The sequence below is a fragment of the Talaromyces atroroseus genome, assembly GCF_001907595.1.
Source record: "Talaromyces atroroseus strain IBT 11181 chromosome Unknown scaffold_2, whole genome shotgun sequence".
Classification (NCBI taxonomy): Eukaryota; Fungi; Ascomycota; class Eurotiomycetes; order Eurotiales; family Trichocomaceae; genus Talaromyces; species Talaromyces atroroseus.
In genome coordinates, this window is record NW_017971434.1 from 2,163,360 (window position 1) to 2,180,059 (window position 16,700).

The 16,700-nt window shown below is 48.0% G+C and overlaps 4 protein-coding genes across 4 annotated transcripts, besides 1 other annotated feature; 3 read left to right on the plus strand and 1 right to left on the minus strand.

Moving 5' to 3' along the window:
- Positions 1–42: 42 nt before the first annotated feature.
- Positions 43–3,914, minus strand: UA08_02862 (hypothetical protein; the record flags this gene model as incomplete). The annotated part of the gene is made up of 5 exons (XM_020264951.1): positions 43–266; positions 323–477; positions 545–930; positions 1,000–2,000; positions 2,069–3,914. The coding sequence occupies 5 exons, from the start codon at positions 3,912–3,914 to the stop codon at positions 43–45; spliced, it is 3,612 nt and encodes a 1,203-aa protein (XP_020122396.1).
- An 833-nt stretch (positions 3,915–4,747) lies between these two features.
- On the plus strand, positions 4,748–5,444 carry UA08_02863 (hypothetical protein; the record flags this gene model as incomplete). Its single annotated transcript, XM_020264952.1, has 2 exons — positions 4,748–4,846; positions 4,923–5,444. The coding sequence occupies 2 exons, from the start codon at positions 4,748–4,750 to the stop codon at positions 5,442–5,444; spliced, it is 621 nt and encodes a 206-aa protein (XP_020122397.1).
- Positions 5,445–8,796: 3,352 nt separating this feature from the next.
- Positions 8,797–10,999, plus strand: UA08_02864 (hypothetical protein; the record flags this gene model as incomplete). The annotated part of the gene is made up of 2 exons (XM_020264953.1): positions 8,797–9,253; positions 9,324–10,999. The coding sequence occupies 2 exons, from the start codon at positions 8,797–8,799 to the stop codon at positions 10,997–10,999; spliced, it is 2,133 nt and encodes a 710-aa protein (XP_020122398.1).
- Positions 11,000–11,862: 863 nt separating this feature from the next.
- Positions 11,863–12,858, plus strand: UA08_02865 (hypothetical protein; the record flags this gene model as incomplete). The annotated part of the gene is made up of 1 exon (XM_020264954.1): positions 11,863–12,858. The coding sequence occupies one exon, from the start codon at positions 11,863–11,865 to the stop codon at positions 12,856–12,858; it is 996 nt and encodes a 331-aa protein (XP_020122391.1).
- Positions 12,859–14,823: 1,965 nt separating this feature from the next.
- Positions 14,824–14,955: a repeat region (Identified by RepeatMasker using a combination of RepBase library and repeat library created with RepeatScout).
- The last annotated feature ends 1,745 nt before the right edge of the window (positions 14,956–16,700 follow it).

Below are 16,700 nucleotides of genomic sequence, written 5' to 3' on the forward strand. Positions count from 1 at the left end.
CAACCCTCCCATTCCCTATTCAATCTACATGAATATCCCCCCCTAGAAAGGCATCCTTCTCTGAAACTTCTCAACCTCTTGCAAACAAGTAATCGCGGCAATCCACGGAAAACTACGAAGCTGTTTGTACCCTGGAAGCACTGACGATGCGCTTCCGTCCAGGGATACCCAGAAACAAGCCACGGACCGTTCGAGGGACTCAACTTCGTTATCCGTTCCTTGGCCGGTGATTAAAGATATAGTCCATTTGACCAGGTCGTCGTATGCTATGCAGAATATGTTATTAGAGGACCATGAAGGGATAATTGGTTGCTTGACTTACCGTCTCGCATTGCTCGAGAAGATTCTTTCTGGTATGCTGTTTGTTTGTGGTTTTGGCCCATGATGGTGCCGACGAACACTTCCACCTCGGTCAAGGAAGTCTTCCACGGCGAATCAGAGTACTGGTACATCAGATCCTGAAGAGATTCTTCGTAGCTAAAATTATTGGTCAGTATGCATATAAAACCCGAACTCACAAATCTCGGTATACAAGGAAGCATACATATCCCTGAAGTATTTAGCATCCTTGACGCAATGATCCCAAACAAACCCAGCCGTCTCTCTCTGCACATATGCCCACAGAGACTGCAGGACATCAACAGACTCAGACTTGTGGAACGACTCCCATTTCAAATCATTCATGAATTCCTGCTCGTCAATCATGCGGTAAAGATACCCCAAGACGCGCTGGCTTTTGTAATAGCGTATGGGCGGCCGAATGTCATCGTCATCGTCGTCTAGGCCAACACCACCGTTGTTATCGTCGTTCCAGAGGTATTCGTTTCCATTGTCGATTACCTCGATGCTCTCTGCGACTCGTACGCGGGGTCCCGGAGCCATGAAATCTGGTCGGGAGGGGAGATATTTTGGTATTTGTGTTACGTCGACCTTTGCACTGTGTTAGCACCATGATTTTCCCTTTATTTGATCGCTTTTTTTCTTGTTGGGTAAACTCACAGGTGTCCCTGTCTTCGAGAAATCGACAGCTGTCGAATGCAGCTCCGCAAGTTTCAAGCATTTCAGATCGAACGTGCCGGCTTTCTCCCGATCAGCAAGGATTTTGTGAGTGGTAGCTATACGACCAAGCTGGTCCTGGCGCATAAAATTGATGAAGAAATCCTTGATATTTTCGATTGTGACTGGCGTATCTAGGACAGTGCCAGCGACTCGGGGGTAATCGGCTGGTCTCGCTATGTGGTGAAGCTGGAATCGATCGTCATAAATAATGTTGAACAAATCACCATCCAAGTCACCACCGCTGAGCTGACTGGGTAGATCTCTGGCACCATGTTGACTGAAAACAACACAGTTGTGCAGTTTCCGTAATGGAGAATCCTCAGGCACGTCCACGGCGTTGGCGAGCTGGACGTCACCGGGGTGAAATGCCGGGGATCGAGTGACGATTACTCTCTCATGGACAAGTATCTCTCGATGGTTTGCCTCGTTGAGTACAGGGACAAATATCTCGCCTTCCTTTAAGATACCCGTCTCATCCATAATACCGTACAAGGTGACACCCTTGGGGACGAGGATCCTCGCTTTATATTTGAGATCCCTCAGCTTTATGAGAATCGCAAGCTCGACTGCTCTCTTGAGAAAGCTGTCATGTACATAATGCAGTCCCAACGATTTTAACGTTGCAATCAACCATGACAAGCGAGTCGACTTGGCAGTGTGAGACTGGTCTAGAAAGATGGCTGCCTGCTGTGGAGAGCGAACAGTCTGTCGAAGAACCTCCACCTCTTTTCGCTGCAATTCTAGAAAAAGATCACGAGCCACTCCAAGATCCTCGAGGATTTTGATCAGTGGTGCATTCAGATAACAGGGTAGTTTGTTGATGCCCGAGGAACAAATTTCAATGTTGCTATCTGCTTCTGCCTGGAATTTAATCATTGAATCCCGCAGGCATATCACCGGACCTTTTAGGGTCGTGTCTAAGGAGAGCATTCCTTTGGCACCTATGTTTTTAAGGGCCATATTAGCATCGTCTCTGAAGAATTTTTAAGTAATAAAGAATTAATCATACCAGAAATCCGCACTTGAAACACCGTAGGACGAACGGCAGCATTACGAGGATAATCACGATATATCCTCCACAGGATCTCTTTCGATATCGTGCCGCAGCCATCACTGAAGACCCTTCCATTGCGTTCCACGTCCTTTATGTTCGTCACCATCTGCCTGTCAACTGATATAGAAGTCAAAGTATCGGAGAAGGTCTGACCCAGCCGTGCCGCAAACTTTGCGGGAGATCTGATATGACTAAAATCGCCCAATTTTGAAATCAGTTTCTCGACATTCAAGGGCTCGCCAGACACATCATTAAATTCTGCCATGAACCAACAAGTGCGTGATCTCAAGGAGGAGTGAGAGAATCCCAGAAATCGATAGTGGCGGTCCGCAATGACGATTCCATCTCTCAACACCTCGCGGAAACGACCATTGAAGATGACATCCAAGTTCGAGCTGATGTCATACACCATAGGATCTCCCGATTCTTCAATGAATCTAACCCGCAGAAAGTAATCGCTGTGATGTCGGTATTTTCTGAGCACGCGATTTTGGGCTTCGCAGTTGGGCCCATCCAGGTATATCCCCGTGGGAGTGACGCTGGCCCTGTGAATCTCGATTTGGTTATGATACAAATATCCCGGCTGTCCTGGTTGTATGTACTCGAGGGTTTGAAATTCCTCGATCTCTTTGAGGGTCTCAATGATGTTTTCGACGCTTACATTAGCACTGTCCGCGTTAGGGTCCGGATGAACAAGTCTTCTTGGAAGAGCTTTGAGGATTTTGGCTACCACTAGTGGCTTCTTTCTCAACAAAAGCTCATTTATATATGGGATGAGCTGGAGCACCTTTCGCATCGGTAGTTCGCCGTTCCATACCAGCATTTGAAGTTGAAACTTGACGACAAACGAGATGGGAACATCGCGCAAAGTGATAATAAACCGGGGTAGCTGATCCTGATAAGACACATACGGTCGCACAGGGGTCTCATTCCACCTCACCAGCTGTGGCCTATTGGGGTTGCGGGCCAGACGCCAAATGCTGGCACCATCATGTGGGTTTGTGAGCATCACACGATACACAAAGCATGTAGCGACTACATATTTGTGAGAGTTTTCGAGAAAGCCCAGCCTTTTCTTTTTCTCTTCGCGTACAGCAGCAGGACGACCGCGTAGCAAAGTGGCCAAGGTCACTCGAAGTGGATTTTTGATGGGTGCTTCGTACAAACGAGGGGCATAGTTGCAGCTAAAGGTCACTGTTGTGTGCCCATAATCGCTCACGTAGATTGAATGAAAGATAGACCAATATTCAAATTCCAGCTTGAGATTCTTTTCGCCATTCTCGGGGCTCGCCATAGTGATTGTCAGCTTCGTTGGCCCGAAGTGAATGGTTCCTGGCATATGCATTCCATATTGCTCAATGAAGACAGGTTTGGTTTCACTAAAGTCAAAGGTACCGCAAGACAAGGAGCTAATGTGGAATTTCTTCGGTCTCTGCGAGTCAGCGTCGCTAGTGACGGACGGAGGGCGGCGTGGTCGACTGCGGCGCTGTGTTTCTTCCTCTAGAAGTGATAGGAGAAGAAACTGGTCTGGCTTGTTTCTTCCTTCTTCGATGTAGATAGTTGTGCCGCGGATTTTGAGCAGGCGATGCTCTGGAAGCCTCTGCCCTTTGAGGACGCGTGGATATTTGCTGAGCAATCGGTTGGCCTTTACAGTATCTGCAATCGTGATTATTGCGTGGCCCCTGGGGAGGACTCGGCAGTCAAAGGCAATGATGTCGAGCTCTGCTAAGATTGGTGTGAGCTCCTTTTTCAGATGATGATGTTTGAGCTGGCCAGGCACATTCCGACAAAACACCTCCATTGTGAGGGAGGCAGGACACGCTGGAGATGGCGGATGACGATCACAGTCCACGCATATTGCACCTGTATGCTTGACGAGAAGGAAGACAGCCTGTCTGCAGTGACAGAAAAGAGGTTTGGAATAAGTATCTTCTTCACACAAGGCTGTCAACAAACACGCTGCAGTCAGAGAAGCGAGTGGGGCAGCTCAGGGCAGTCAATCGTGTGTTTGTCAGTGACAAGCTGGAACCAACAAAGAAAACAGCCTGTTGATGTCTGTTTGGCTAGTCTCTCTCTCTTTTATTTTTTTTTTTTATTTTTTTTTTTTTTTTGGATCGGAAAGGCCCTGCAAGTTTGATGTATGTCATGCCTCTTGCATAGAAAGAGCACTAATTGGATCAAGGAAACAGCAGTCTGTAACACGTAGGAAGTCAGGGATGTCCATCATGGAAGGATGTCGAAACAGACTTCACATGATTCCTTTTCAAGAACCTCACACATATCTTTATCATTTTGATCCAGTCTACGTTTTAGACATTCAGGAGAGGAGTATATTGACTGCTCACAACTAGACACGGCGCTAATATTAACAGGAGCAGCCCAAATTTTCACAAGTTCAGTGGAAATTCACCAAGATACCTTCTTTATCTTAGGCCTGCACTTGACTGTATAACATGTTTGGACAACTATTCACATGTTTTGCTGAAACTTGGGAGTTAATGATATTCAAGTTAAGCAGCCGGCAGATCCTATTAGCTAGTTGGGTCAAAAACACTCCGGCCAATCACGTTTCGAGTTTGCCTGGCGCCATGCCACCTGGTCTACACCACGCAGCGCCTTCATTAACCAAACGACATGAACGAAGCACTCTGCTCTATTCTCTCTGGCGAGGACGAGTGGAGCTACGACAGCGATGGCCGGACAATCAAGTTCAACCAGGACGGCACGGGCGAGGTGTGTAACCAGACAACTTGAAATGTCTGGCCCGCCCCAAGAACTCAGATACAGATGAAGCTGACTGAAATAAAAGCTATGGTGTCGCTGCGAACTAGTCGTTTGGATTGCCGCAGACTTCACATGGAAGAGCATCAAGCAGCCACCACTTGACCCGACCGTAATTGAATCATCACTCAAAACAGCAAAAGCCTCTCCGGCCCTCCTCGGACAACTCAACCTCGAAATAACCCTTGTCAAACGACTGCCAGAATGGACGCGAACATCGACATTGGCAAGAAACACCCTAGTCAATGAACATAGTCTCACAGACGCGGCCTTTGAGCCCAAGTTGTATACTGTCCGATTCGAGAGAGGCAACTTTATGGTGCCTTGGTTCCTCGAGGGCCCAAAAAGCCAGTATCATTTAAGCCCAAGATTTGAGCTCCGTTTATTGTTTGATAAGTCGCCATATCCTCCGCGGTCTGAGTGGAAGAAGCCAGATGGGGGTCCGGATTCGGGTCAGTTTTGGGAGCACAAGGAATTCGTCGGTAGAAAGTCCTCGGAGCTGAAAAGGCCTATTAATGAGGTTATTTCGGCAGCGTGTACAGTTTCCTAGTGAGATACTGTTCCTAAGGTGCACCGGTGCTTGTCTTTGCGGGCAGGAGCCAAACCGAAAAGAAATATATATATATATATATATATATATATACACATATATGCAGGTGTTTTGATACCTGGTAGTATACAATTATTCTTCAAGGCATCTGGGTATAACCTATTTCACATTCATAACGTCTATTTAATGCTAGAAAAGGCCGTCTCTTGCTGCCCTATTATCTAGACTTCCAATGCCATATCTACTCTAAGCACCGTCGTGGGATATGATGCTAATAATAGAAACCTCCTGAGTTTCAGCGACAGGCCCAGTGGAAGAATAAGAGCGAATATCCTCCTTTGTTTGCATGCCTTGATTATAGGTAGGACATCTAACTATAGCACGCACTCGATTGATGCGAGGCACTCTATCTTCTACATTGGCTCCTTGGGTATAAGCATCGAGGAATGCTATTGGCTGGACAAAAACGGACCAATGAGATTTCGAGTTCACCGCGCCTTACCTATAACTGATCCATAGATAGCAGATCTGATAGTAGAATGATTTTGTTGTTTGGATAGTAGATGATAACTTCAACCCCATGCCATAGACTATTAGATACGAATTGCTAAGAATCAAAAGAAGATACGAGAGAATCGAAGATCCGTAAATCCGTTCCGCGAGGCGGCGACTTTGCTTTGAGTCATAGTCCTCCCGACCCACACGCTCCGAGTCAGCCCATTCACATTTGTCCATCGTGACGAACAGCAGAGTTTCAGTCAGAGAGTCTCCGGGCTGTTGGAACGCTGTTGATTGGTACACATCGCAGCCGCAAATGCCATCAATTAGTGGGATTAGGTCATACGGCCGGTTTATCTTAACGAACTGAAAAAAGGGCTGGTTATATATATATATATATATGTAAACCAGTGACTCAGCGCCTTATTCCGGATCAGTTTTGCAGTTAGATAAGCAAAGTCAAATGATGAATAACGTAGCTTGGGAGTTGTATACTAGGATGTACAGCTTAATATTGTCTCTGCTGTGATTGGCCCGGTGCGTCCATGGGCATCGAGCGTGGGTGGCGCTACTGCAGATGGCGTGCAGTGACGTGGTTGGTCCACCACACAGCGGGTCGCTCGACTTGGACTGTGGACGGCCAATCACGGGCCCCCCAGGCTAGCCGCGTCCAGCCTAGCCCCTGAACACGCAGATTGGAAGCATCAGCGAATCCACGGCTTCGCGGGTAAGTTTGTGACGGTACCGATACAGCCAACTCACCAGCGTGCAGCCCGCATCTGGCGCAGAGTGGTACGCACTCCGTACCTCGCATTACCACCATCCCATACATCGTTGCTGCTGCCTGCGATGGACGAATATATCCCACCGTTTGCAGTCAGTCTCTTCCTCTTCTCTCTTTCTCTTCCTCGCCCCCAGCCATTACCGTTCGCAATGACCCCGTCGAATTATACCGAGAGTCTGCGAGAGCAGCACTGATTCGCGTACTTCCTCTTCCCATGTTGTACAGATATTGATCTTAATCTCCTTGGTGTTTTATTCTTATCATTTGGCTATCGTATCTGCTTCTTGCTCTTTTCTCTTGTTCTCGCCTCCTCCCGATCCAGTCAGTGCCCCGCCGGGACCGTTGCCATCTGAAATCCATCTCTGATATTTGGGAGCCTATGGTGGCTCCTCCGATCGGCCTTTCGACGGCATCATCGCATCGCACAGACAGCTCTGTTTTTCGCCTCCTTTGCTGCCTGCTGCTGCTGAGCGGCGGCAAATAATTTGTTGCTTTTTTGTTTGTTTCTGGTTGGATAACCCAGTGTTCTTAGCGGAGTCCAACGCTCGTGATCTCGTGAGACTGCCCAATTTTCTCTTTTTCTGTTAATAAGCGGTCCTTACCGCTAGTACGGCGGGCGTATTGGTTTTTTTGGCCTTGCCTCCCGGAAAAGACTGGGTGCACCGCTCACAGCCCTGCCCGGCCCTCCACCGTGTCTTTAATTACACTGCCCATACCGTACCGGTGTCCGTCCCTGCCTCCTGCCTCGCCCTGCCACCCAGTCACTGCCCCCTTCCTTCCTTCTCGACTCATCCTCACTGACCCTCTTTTTTAGGCCTCACCTTCTTCACCTTCACCTTCACCTTGACCTTGCCTCCCTCTGCCTCTGGTCCATCAGCGAGAACCATCTCTGGCTTTGCTCCTTTTGTTCTTGTCCCAGTTCTTCCAGACATTTAGTTGTCTCTCTTTTTTTCGTTGCTTGGCCTCTACCCAACTGGCGCCCCAAGCTCTAGGCACCCGGCATCGCCGCGCTAGTTACTCGCCACCCCCAGCCCGGTGCCCAGCCAACCTGAGTAAGTCCAACTTGAGTCACCGCTGCCTGCTATGACACACTTATCATCATCATCATCATCTTTTTTATAATGCCCTTCTTTGTATAACTTCTGTCCTCTTCTGTCGCCGCCCGCCCCGCCATTCTTTTGTCTGGTACCTGACAGCAAAGCCCGTCGCCCAATCAGTCAGGACTGAGTGGCCAACCGCAAGCTCTGCTATATCAATCAATCACCTGCCTTGCCGGTGCTGCCAATCTCAAATACCCTTGCTAATCTGTGTGACATCTTCCACCACCTTAGCTGGCACCGCTTTGACGCGCGCTTTCTCAATTGTCATACCACTAGCTCCGCCGTGCTCCGATGGTTTGTGACAAGAGTCCGTTTATAGACTACTGACTCACTTTTAACAAGCGCTCCGTTTGTTAAAAAGATAACCTGTCTATTTTGCCACGACTCTACCACGAAACCACCCTTGCTCGTCGTTATCAAAATGTACGCTATTGTTGAAGCTTTTACTGAACCGATCACCTGTATTACCGTCTACTCTTCGTCAGATCTACCAAAGTCCAACAAGACCACCGCACGCTCTTAAGCAACCATACTCGCCTCGTGTCTTGAACAATATCGGGAGTAACCACGACTCTTTTGCTCCTTCCGCTTTACCCTTCTGACGTCGACTCAAAACGTGTATATACGGTGGTCGGTTTACTGCATACTCGCATCTTATTAATATCTTTCCCGACTCTCGGTTCTCCGATTCTCTCAATACCCTCAATTGAGCGTTGAGTTAATCTCAGCCCTTCAATCCACCTGAGACACTGGAGTACCATCACACTGTTTGAGGCCCACCGTCGCCTTTGAAAAGACGGCTGTCTATCGGTTTTCCTTCCTGGTTATTTTCGAAACGGTCTAATTGATACCCACGGTTAAAACAAAAAGCGTCCTCCCCCGGCATTCAAATTTTAGCACACAGACACAACGCGGTCTAGTGCGTTGGAACTACGAAGCAAGTGTATAAGATTTGATTCAAATGTCAAATATGCCAGGGTCAGACGTCTTGGGTCTGAATATTTCTGACCCAGGTCAACAGAGGAAGACGGTAATTTCTTATCCGTATTCATCTTCTATGAGCTCTTCAGCTTCTTCCTCCTCCTCCTCCTCGATCTTCTCGCTAGATTGCGTCTCTACTCAGAGCTCAATCTCCTCGTCCTCGACGACCGCTGTTGACGTCATCTGGGAAAACGAGGAGTCGGGAGAATCATCAGGTCGCGGTTTGTCCCATTCTGAAAATGCATCTCATTGTTTGCGCGCTAGCCTAAGAGAATGCCCCTCTAAAGCTGCAGACTGCGCAGTGCCTGCAGAGCTTAGGAAGCATCCTAGACGTACAGCTTGCCCTGCTATTGCTTCTAATGGTGCATCCACTGCGTGTCCTCGGCTGCCTCCGCCGCTCGTGCGACAATGCGATCGCAAGATCTCCTTTGTCGACAACTTGGTCGGTAAGTTTATAATCTAATCAACGTCCTTTCTTGATTCGTGCTATCGTCTCATGCTGAATTCCTGTGCAAGACTCCGCATCACAAATTGTCGAGACAATCTGGCCACTGTCAGTGGTTGCTGTTCGGAGTGAGTCTCTTGGCTGTAAGGGTGTCTTGCCCCTTCGCACTTTCATTCAAGAAACTCTGCGAAGGTCTCGTACTAGCTATAGTACTTTACAGGTCGCTCTTTACTACCTTGTCAAGATCCGACCACATGTCCCGAACAGTGATTTCACCATGGAGCAATCTCGCGATAGCCCTAGTTGTCGAGCGATGCAGTGCGGTCGACGGATGTTCCTCGCCGCGCTCATTCTTGCATCGAAATATCTGCAGGACCGAAACTATTCGGCTCGTGCTTGGAGTAAGATCTCGGGCCTACAGACCCAAGAGATCAATCAGAACGAGATGATGTTCTTGCAAGCAGTAGATTGGCAACTTCACGTCCCGGAGTCTGTCTATCACCGATGGACAGACATTGTTCTGAAATATACGCCGGGCCCAACCGCGTCTTCCAATCCCGACGATTGCTGGAAGACTTTGATTCCAAAACTAACCCCGGAGCTGGTCACGGTTGACGTGGTACCTACTAACTCTTCGGGCATGTTCGGCTCGGATATTCTAGCTGATATTCCTTCGCCTCCACGTTCTTTATCTCGCGACAGAAGTGTCTCTTCGTCATGTTCGTTGAACGAGCAGCAAGCTCCAGCTTGCCCTCGCTCCGCTCCTACTTTAGAGCCCAGCCCTCGTTCCGATTGCTCAAACCCGACCCTCCCTGCCCTGCATAAGCTTGGGCTTTTACCTACGCCGCAATTGACGCCTCAATCTAGCGCCGCTTCTACTCCTGCAGTGAGTGTTCGCGGTCCCTGTTCGAGGCGACCATCGTTTGTGTCTGCCATGTCGCAGGCTCAAAACATGTGCATGTCACGCATGGCGTTGGATCCACGCCCATTCGCGAGCAACAACAAGCCTGCTAGTACTGAAGGATTTCCACCTTTGACCCGTCGGTCGTCTCTGGCACGCTCTACATCTTCTGCCTCATCCCCTGATTCAATGGTTTCGGATGTGTCGACAATATCGTCTCGTTCTTCAAGGTCTTCCTCCATCTCATCATGTGGCTCTGCGACTTGCGCGCCAAGCCAGTCAAGACTGGCTGTCACGGCGACTCGTCGCTGCGCTGCGATGTCATTGAAGGAATGCCGGAAGAACCTGTCTATACATTCTCCCATTGACGAGACCTCTCTTGGCGGTGTTTGTGTTTCTCCTGAAACTGAAGCAGCGATATGCGGAACAGTACCAGATCTTTCAAACTTTTCTTTGAATACACCTGTGGACATGACAACTCATGAAGCAGCCCAAGGGTTGTGCGAGCTGTCAGGCGCTCTTCTGCGGCCGCACTCTCCTGCAGACAAGGTAGATAAGAACAGAACTTGCAGGAAGCGAGGAAGGACTTCTTCGGAGGATCAAATTCTGCAGAGCAATGTTCGCCATTTAATGTCCTCGGCCTATGGAGAAGACCATGTTTTGGCAGACGAAAGGGTTGCCAGATCATTCTTAATATCTAAGAATGCCTCAGATCGTGGTCTAAGCTCTATTCAGCTACCTATCCCTGTTCCTGCCGAGAAGGGTGGCGTTAAGCGAGCGTGCTGCAGTGCTGAAGTTCGCAATCATCTCTTATCCCACATACAACCAACGGCATCGATGAAATAAGCCTACCTACCTTTTTTTTATATTTACGTGATAAGATCTTGGCAGATCTTCTCATCTCCTGGAACAATGAGCCGTAGTTGCCATGCTGATATCTTGACAGCGTTTGTATATATATATACATATATATGCATGATCTGCTCTTTGAGATTTTCAGGCATGTCTTGGCGTCATTCGCACACACGATTATGAATATGATGTCCTAGGTCGGCAAACCTGACATCTTGTATGAAGTACGCAAGCATTTTATTTGCAACCTAACTATTTTGTTATTTCGTGTTTACCTCTTTTTTTTTCTCTCTCTTTTCTTTCAGCTGTTTTTGTGACACGGAGTGTGGTGGCGTGGTGGCATGGTCTGGTTCGTTCTTTTTCCTTTTTCTTCATCCGGTTGCATTCTCGTTTTATAGGAGTGGGGAATCGGTCCGAAGGCGAGCAGCATTTCTCGGAGTCCATCAATGTTGTTTCCCTTTCTCTTTGCAACGGGTTTGGTGTCATCGTGTTTCTCTTTTTCTCTTTATCCCTCAACAACTTGACCAAAGTGGACATGAGGCATGCACTTGAAAGCATGGGGTGTAGATATAGCAGTAATCCGCTACCACTAACCACTAACTAGCGAATAGCAATACATAACTCAATTGATCTGTGAAGTGAATATTCCAATACATAGTACCGATTCGAGTAGAGGTATAAACGGGCAAAAAGGTGTTGCAGACCAATCCGGCGTAGCGCGATCAGATAAGATTGATAAGCCGAGACCGTAGTTGATCGAGTCAGTTGACCTGCCGCGGTAGGTATTTTAATTACCTCATTCCGCCCTCTGCAGCGACAACTTCCCATCTCATCTTCCTCTTTTCTATTCATTCACCATGGCACGTAGCAGCATCGTAACGCTACTCAAGTTATCACTATGTCTCCTCGCTGTTCTGGCCACGCCGTTCCCCACGCAGGAATACCTGAACCAGCAACAGGCTTCTCTCGCGGGCTTCGGCGGCCATGACGATCCATTAAAGAACTTTGTTTCGGATGTTGTGCACGAAGACGCAGTTATTGGAGGCAGCAGCAGTGGTAGCAGTGGAACTACGAGTACAACTACGACTACATCGCTGGCGGCAGCAGCTCCATTATCATCTTCCTCGTCCTTGAGATATACAACACAACCCGAAGAGCAGGGGATTTCCCGTCCTTCATGGTTCACATCTACGCTTCTTGCGCGTCGCCTGCTCGCAAAGTCTTCTATCGGCATTGCGTCAACGGTGTACCAACAACCATCATCATCATCTTCTTCTTCCGGCCCGGCTGATCTACAAGGAGTCCCCATCAGTCTACCTGAATACATTGCCGACTGCTCTGCCTCTGATTCCGGCACTCAGGAAGATGATTATGATGGCAACATCAACAACGGCAACCCTATCTTCCTAGGGTTATATGTCTCGACCACCTTCCGCAATGCCGCGCAGGGCTCCAACGTCAGCCTGTCGATTGACTGGTGGACACATCTGAATAGCACAGAGCCTGTATACCCCGACTTCCCGCTTAGCGAGGCTGGTTTACCGCGGGTTTCGCTGCTAGGGTATGTTGAGCGTATTGAAGACGGCAGCAGCAAGTCTTTGGAAGAATGCTTCCTCGCTGCTCATCCGGATGCGCGGGTGTGGCTGCCGGGGAAGGAGGATAGTCCGCATCGTGGGTTTTGGGCACGTTTGGTCGTGACGCAGGCGTATTGGGTAGGCGGGTTTGGGGATTTGCAGCAGATTGGATGGGTTAATATGACGGAGTGGAGGGGGATTGGGAGGTATGCGAGTGCGGATGGGATTGGGGATGGCAGTGGGAGGGGGTGGGAGGATGTTAGGCTGCCTGGTGAATGAGTGTGATGAGGATGAGAGGGTTGTGATTGTATATAGTAGTGAGTTAATCCTTCCTGTACCGAGTTTCATCGACTCCAATCCAGTGCTTAAGTCGTACGTTGTACGTGTCCTCAGATTATGCCAGGTCAGATAATGCCAGGTTGTTCAGACACGGATGCACGGTAGAATGTGATTGCCAATGCGGGTTGTTGCCTTCACAGGAAGTACGACAAGCTGCTTATCGACGAATTCGAAAGGAGAAGAGCGGTCAAGCCTTGACTATGGGCATGCTTCCAACCTTGGAAGGTGACAGTCATGTCCAGCCACACTATCTTTATCAACACTCAACACGCCACATAGACAAGTCAGACGATGCAGGGTGCCAGGTAAGTAAGTAGATGGGTAGATCTATCTCATCGGCGTCGGCCGGCCATATCAGACAAGAGGTCGCTGAGATGATATGAAGAGATGTCATTCGACTTACATGAATTGAGAATATCATCTTAGAAAAGAAAGACAGAAAGATAAGAAAACTGAATCCATCCAGATGATCGTCCTATCTTTTTCCCTCATTTCTTTTCCTTCTCACGCACCAAACCCACAGATAGACAAGATAAAAGATAATGCAAGCTTGCATCGACCACGTAGTGTATAGTGTAGTCTAGGGCAGTGCAGTGCCCTAACTCAGCCCCAATTTTCCAAGCACGCAGTTATCTATGTGCCATGCCAATAGATAGTCAATACGACACCAGAATCAAGATTAGGATTCTCTTATCTGGTAATCCAAGGGGATCAGCAAATTATCGTCTCGCTATCGCCGGTTGGGAGGATCAAGAAAAAAAAAAAAAAGTCAAACCATTGGTCTGATGATAGATATGATATGACTGACGTGCTCGATTCCGAGATCGAATTTTTTTTTAATCTACTCCGTAATCTTGCACGAAATATACGAAATAGGCAGCTGTGATTTGTTCGGCTTATCTGTTCTATGCCTAAAGTAGGCGTTGCGTTTATCTTTGTCTTTTTGATGCAATCCACCTGCATAGATAGGTAGATAGATATGCTACCTAGGTCGGTTGAGTTGGATATAAATACTGGTGTGGTTCCTGCTCAGATCTACTTTCTTTTTTCCCACTGTCTTGTGAGCTGTGACTATTCGAGCCCTAGCCCTATGTATCACGTGATGGATACGACGACATACACTGAGACACAACATGGACGATGATATATAATCATAATCTATATGGACATGGACCATCGAATACATACAGACAAGAACAAACAGGTCACGCGACATCCCCTCGAATGTTCCCAACAATGAACATCCAAGTCGACACCAACCAACCGGCTTACCCGATCGGGCAATTACGGCAACACGCAGATCTGAGTCTTTTAAAGAGGTGGCGATACCGTCACATCCAATCAGACCCATGATTCTATGGTACGGAGTATGTGGCGAATACCCTTTTACCCGCAACACGCGAAAAAGGAAGAACAGAAAGAAAAAGAAAAGAAAAAGGATCAATTCCAACGAGGCGAATGCAAATGCGCGTACCGTGATTGGTGGGTTTGTCGGTACTCCATAATACGCAACCTTCGTACTAGTGAGTGAGTGGGTGACGGTGTTGCTGCGCAGTTCGGAGTTCTCCGTATACGTCAATCATTCTATGGTTATATGTTATATTATGTGTGTAGGAATTCCCAGGTAGGTGAATTCTTTTTTTTAAGTACCTAGGTATCGTGCCTGGTGTTCAGTTCGTTGCATGAAGGAGTGAAAAAAAAAGAAAAAAAACAAGGGCAGGCTTATACGGTACGGAGTGCTCCGTTTAATTTAATTTACCCACGCGGGGTCGTTTACTCGTGTCTATTTATTTATATTGCTACAGCTATAGTCTTCGTATGCAAGACATGTCTGCGAAAAAGAAAATATTAAAGCGGCTACCGCGCTCGATCGGAATGCACCGAGTTTTGTTTTATGATATTATTATATAATATAACCCATCATATAACTAGATTTGCTATAGCAGGTACATACACATAGATCCATGATATATACGCACATATACATACATACTTATATATATATATATATATATGTGTATATATGTATGTTCATATGGTATAGTAATTCATTGACTCTGTCGCCCAGATCGGAGGATTTCGGACTCGTTCTCCCTGGCAGCAGAGTTTACTGTTCTACCTTTCAACGGTTCACTCGCAGGCTGTCTATGGATGGAGACAAAGTCCCAGCAGCCACTAAGTGTACGGCGCGTAGCGTACGTTCGGTACGGTACGGTACGGTACTGTTGCGTACGGAGTATGGTCTAGCTGGAACGGGCTAGTCTGGCATACTGCCGCAATAACATATTACAATATAGTAACCCTATGCATACAGAGCATGCGTAACGGCATACGTAGCATATCAGCCTGTTCGATCGATAGACGCAGCATAGTTGCGAGAACAGGGAATAGGTGTCCTGTGTATACTTCCCAGCCTGAGAACGCAGCGCTAAGCGGCTGAGCGAGTCATTGATGTGGTAGTATTTGCCGTGGCCAATAGCGTGCATTTCTTGGCAGGTCCACTTCTGCTGCACGTCCTAAAACACTTACTTCCGCCTACATGCCTTCTATCACGCTGTGTCCAGCTATAATATAATATAATAAGCTATAACTACGTCGTTATGATAGATATACCTACTATACATACTATAGCACTAGTACGGCTAATAGCCTAATGCTGCTGAGCAAAATCAAGAAACACCCAACGCGACAAATGAAAGATCATCGTCTCCCCACATCGCCACTGCCACGGCCAGGACGCAGTGGAGTTCAAAAGTCACTAGTCTAGGCCACCACGAGGTCCAAGTCGGACCGATGCCCCCTCCCAAGGCATGCCGATTCGTGTCGGAACACAGCACAGATGCGGAAATTTTGTCTCCAAGCTAAAGTAGCTTTGCATGTGAGAAATGAGGAGGTCAATGCTGTCTCACGGAGCACTGGCTAGTGCTCCGTAGGCTAGAGGGAGGTATCGTGGGTACCAGAGTCTGGAGCGTACGTACGCTAGCTATATATCCAGGATATAGGAACTTATTATACCTAGAGGAGGCACACTGTTGATCGCATGGTCCCAGCGCTGTTTCAGAGTCAAGCAATGCCAAATAGAGTTGGCAGAGTTCATTTATATTAATCTCGAGATGCATGCACATCAAAATTATTATAAATTTATCTCGAGATCGCGTAGAGAGGACTATACAATAAGCTAGATGACCCCCACGACCGCCTAGGATTCCCCACGCCGCTCTTTATATTCAAATCAAATCAAATCAAGTTGTCGACAAACCCAGCCGCCTTTGGCGTGTTTCTTATATCCGGACATGGAGTCGACTTGTCGTAGACACCTACAGCAACTAACTAGTTAACTGACTGGGTTGAATAATAATGTGGTGTCAACGACGCTCCAGTTTATTACCGCCGTATTTGAGGCTAAGCCATCCCCAGCCTAGCGCACGCTTAGTCCTGAGTCTAGACCCACCAGCGACTTCCGCCCGGCCAATGGCAGGCCGCGCGTGTGCGGGGCATTCATTACCAGCAGTGCGGCACGTCGGGTGAAACCGAATTACGCTGACGGTGTATGCGGTACGGTACTTACCACCCAGAGTTTGCCCCGTCTGAGATCACTCGCAACTGCCTCTCTCGCCGCCGCGGTCTCTCAATCCAATTTTCCCTGGCGAGAGCCCTTTTGGCAGCAGCTTGCATTTAATACTGTTCTTCTCATCTGTTCTATTTCTATCCCTATATTCCTATCCACACACTGGGTTCCTGTCGTGCGAGGGCTGCTTCTCCGCGCGTGTGTGTGTGCGTGT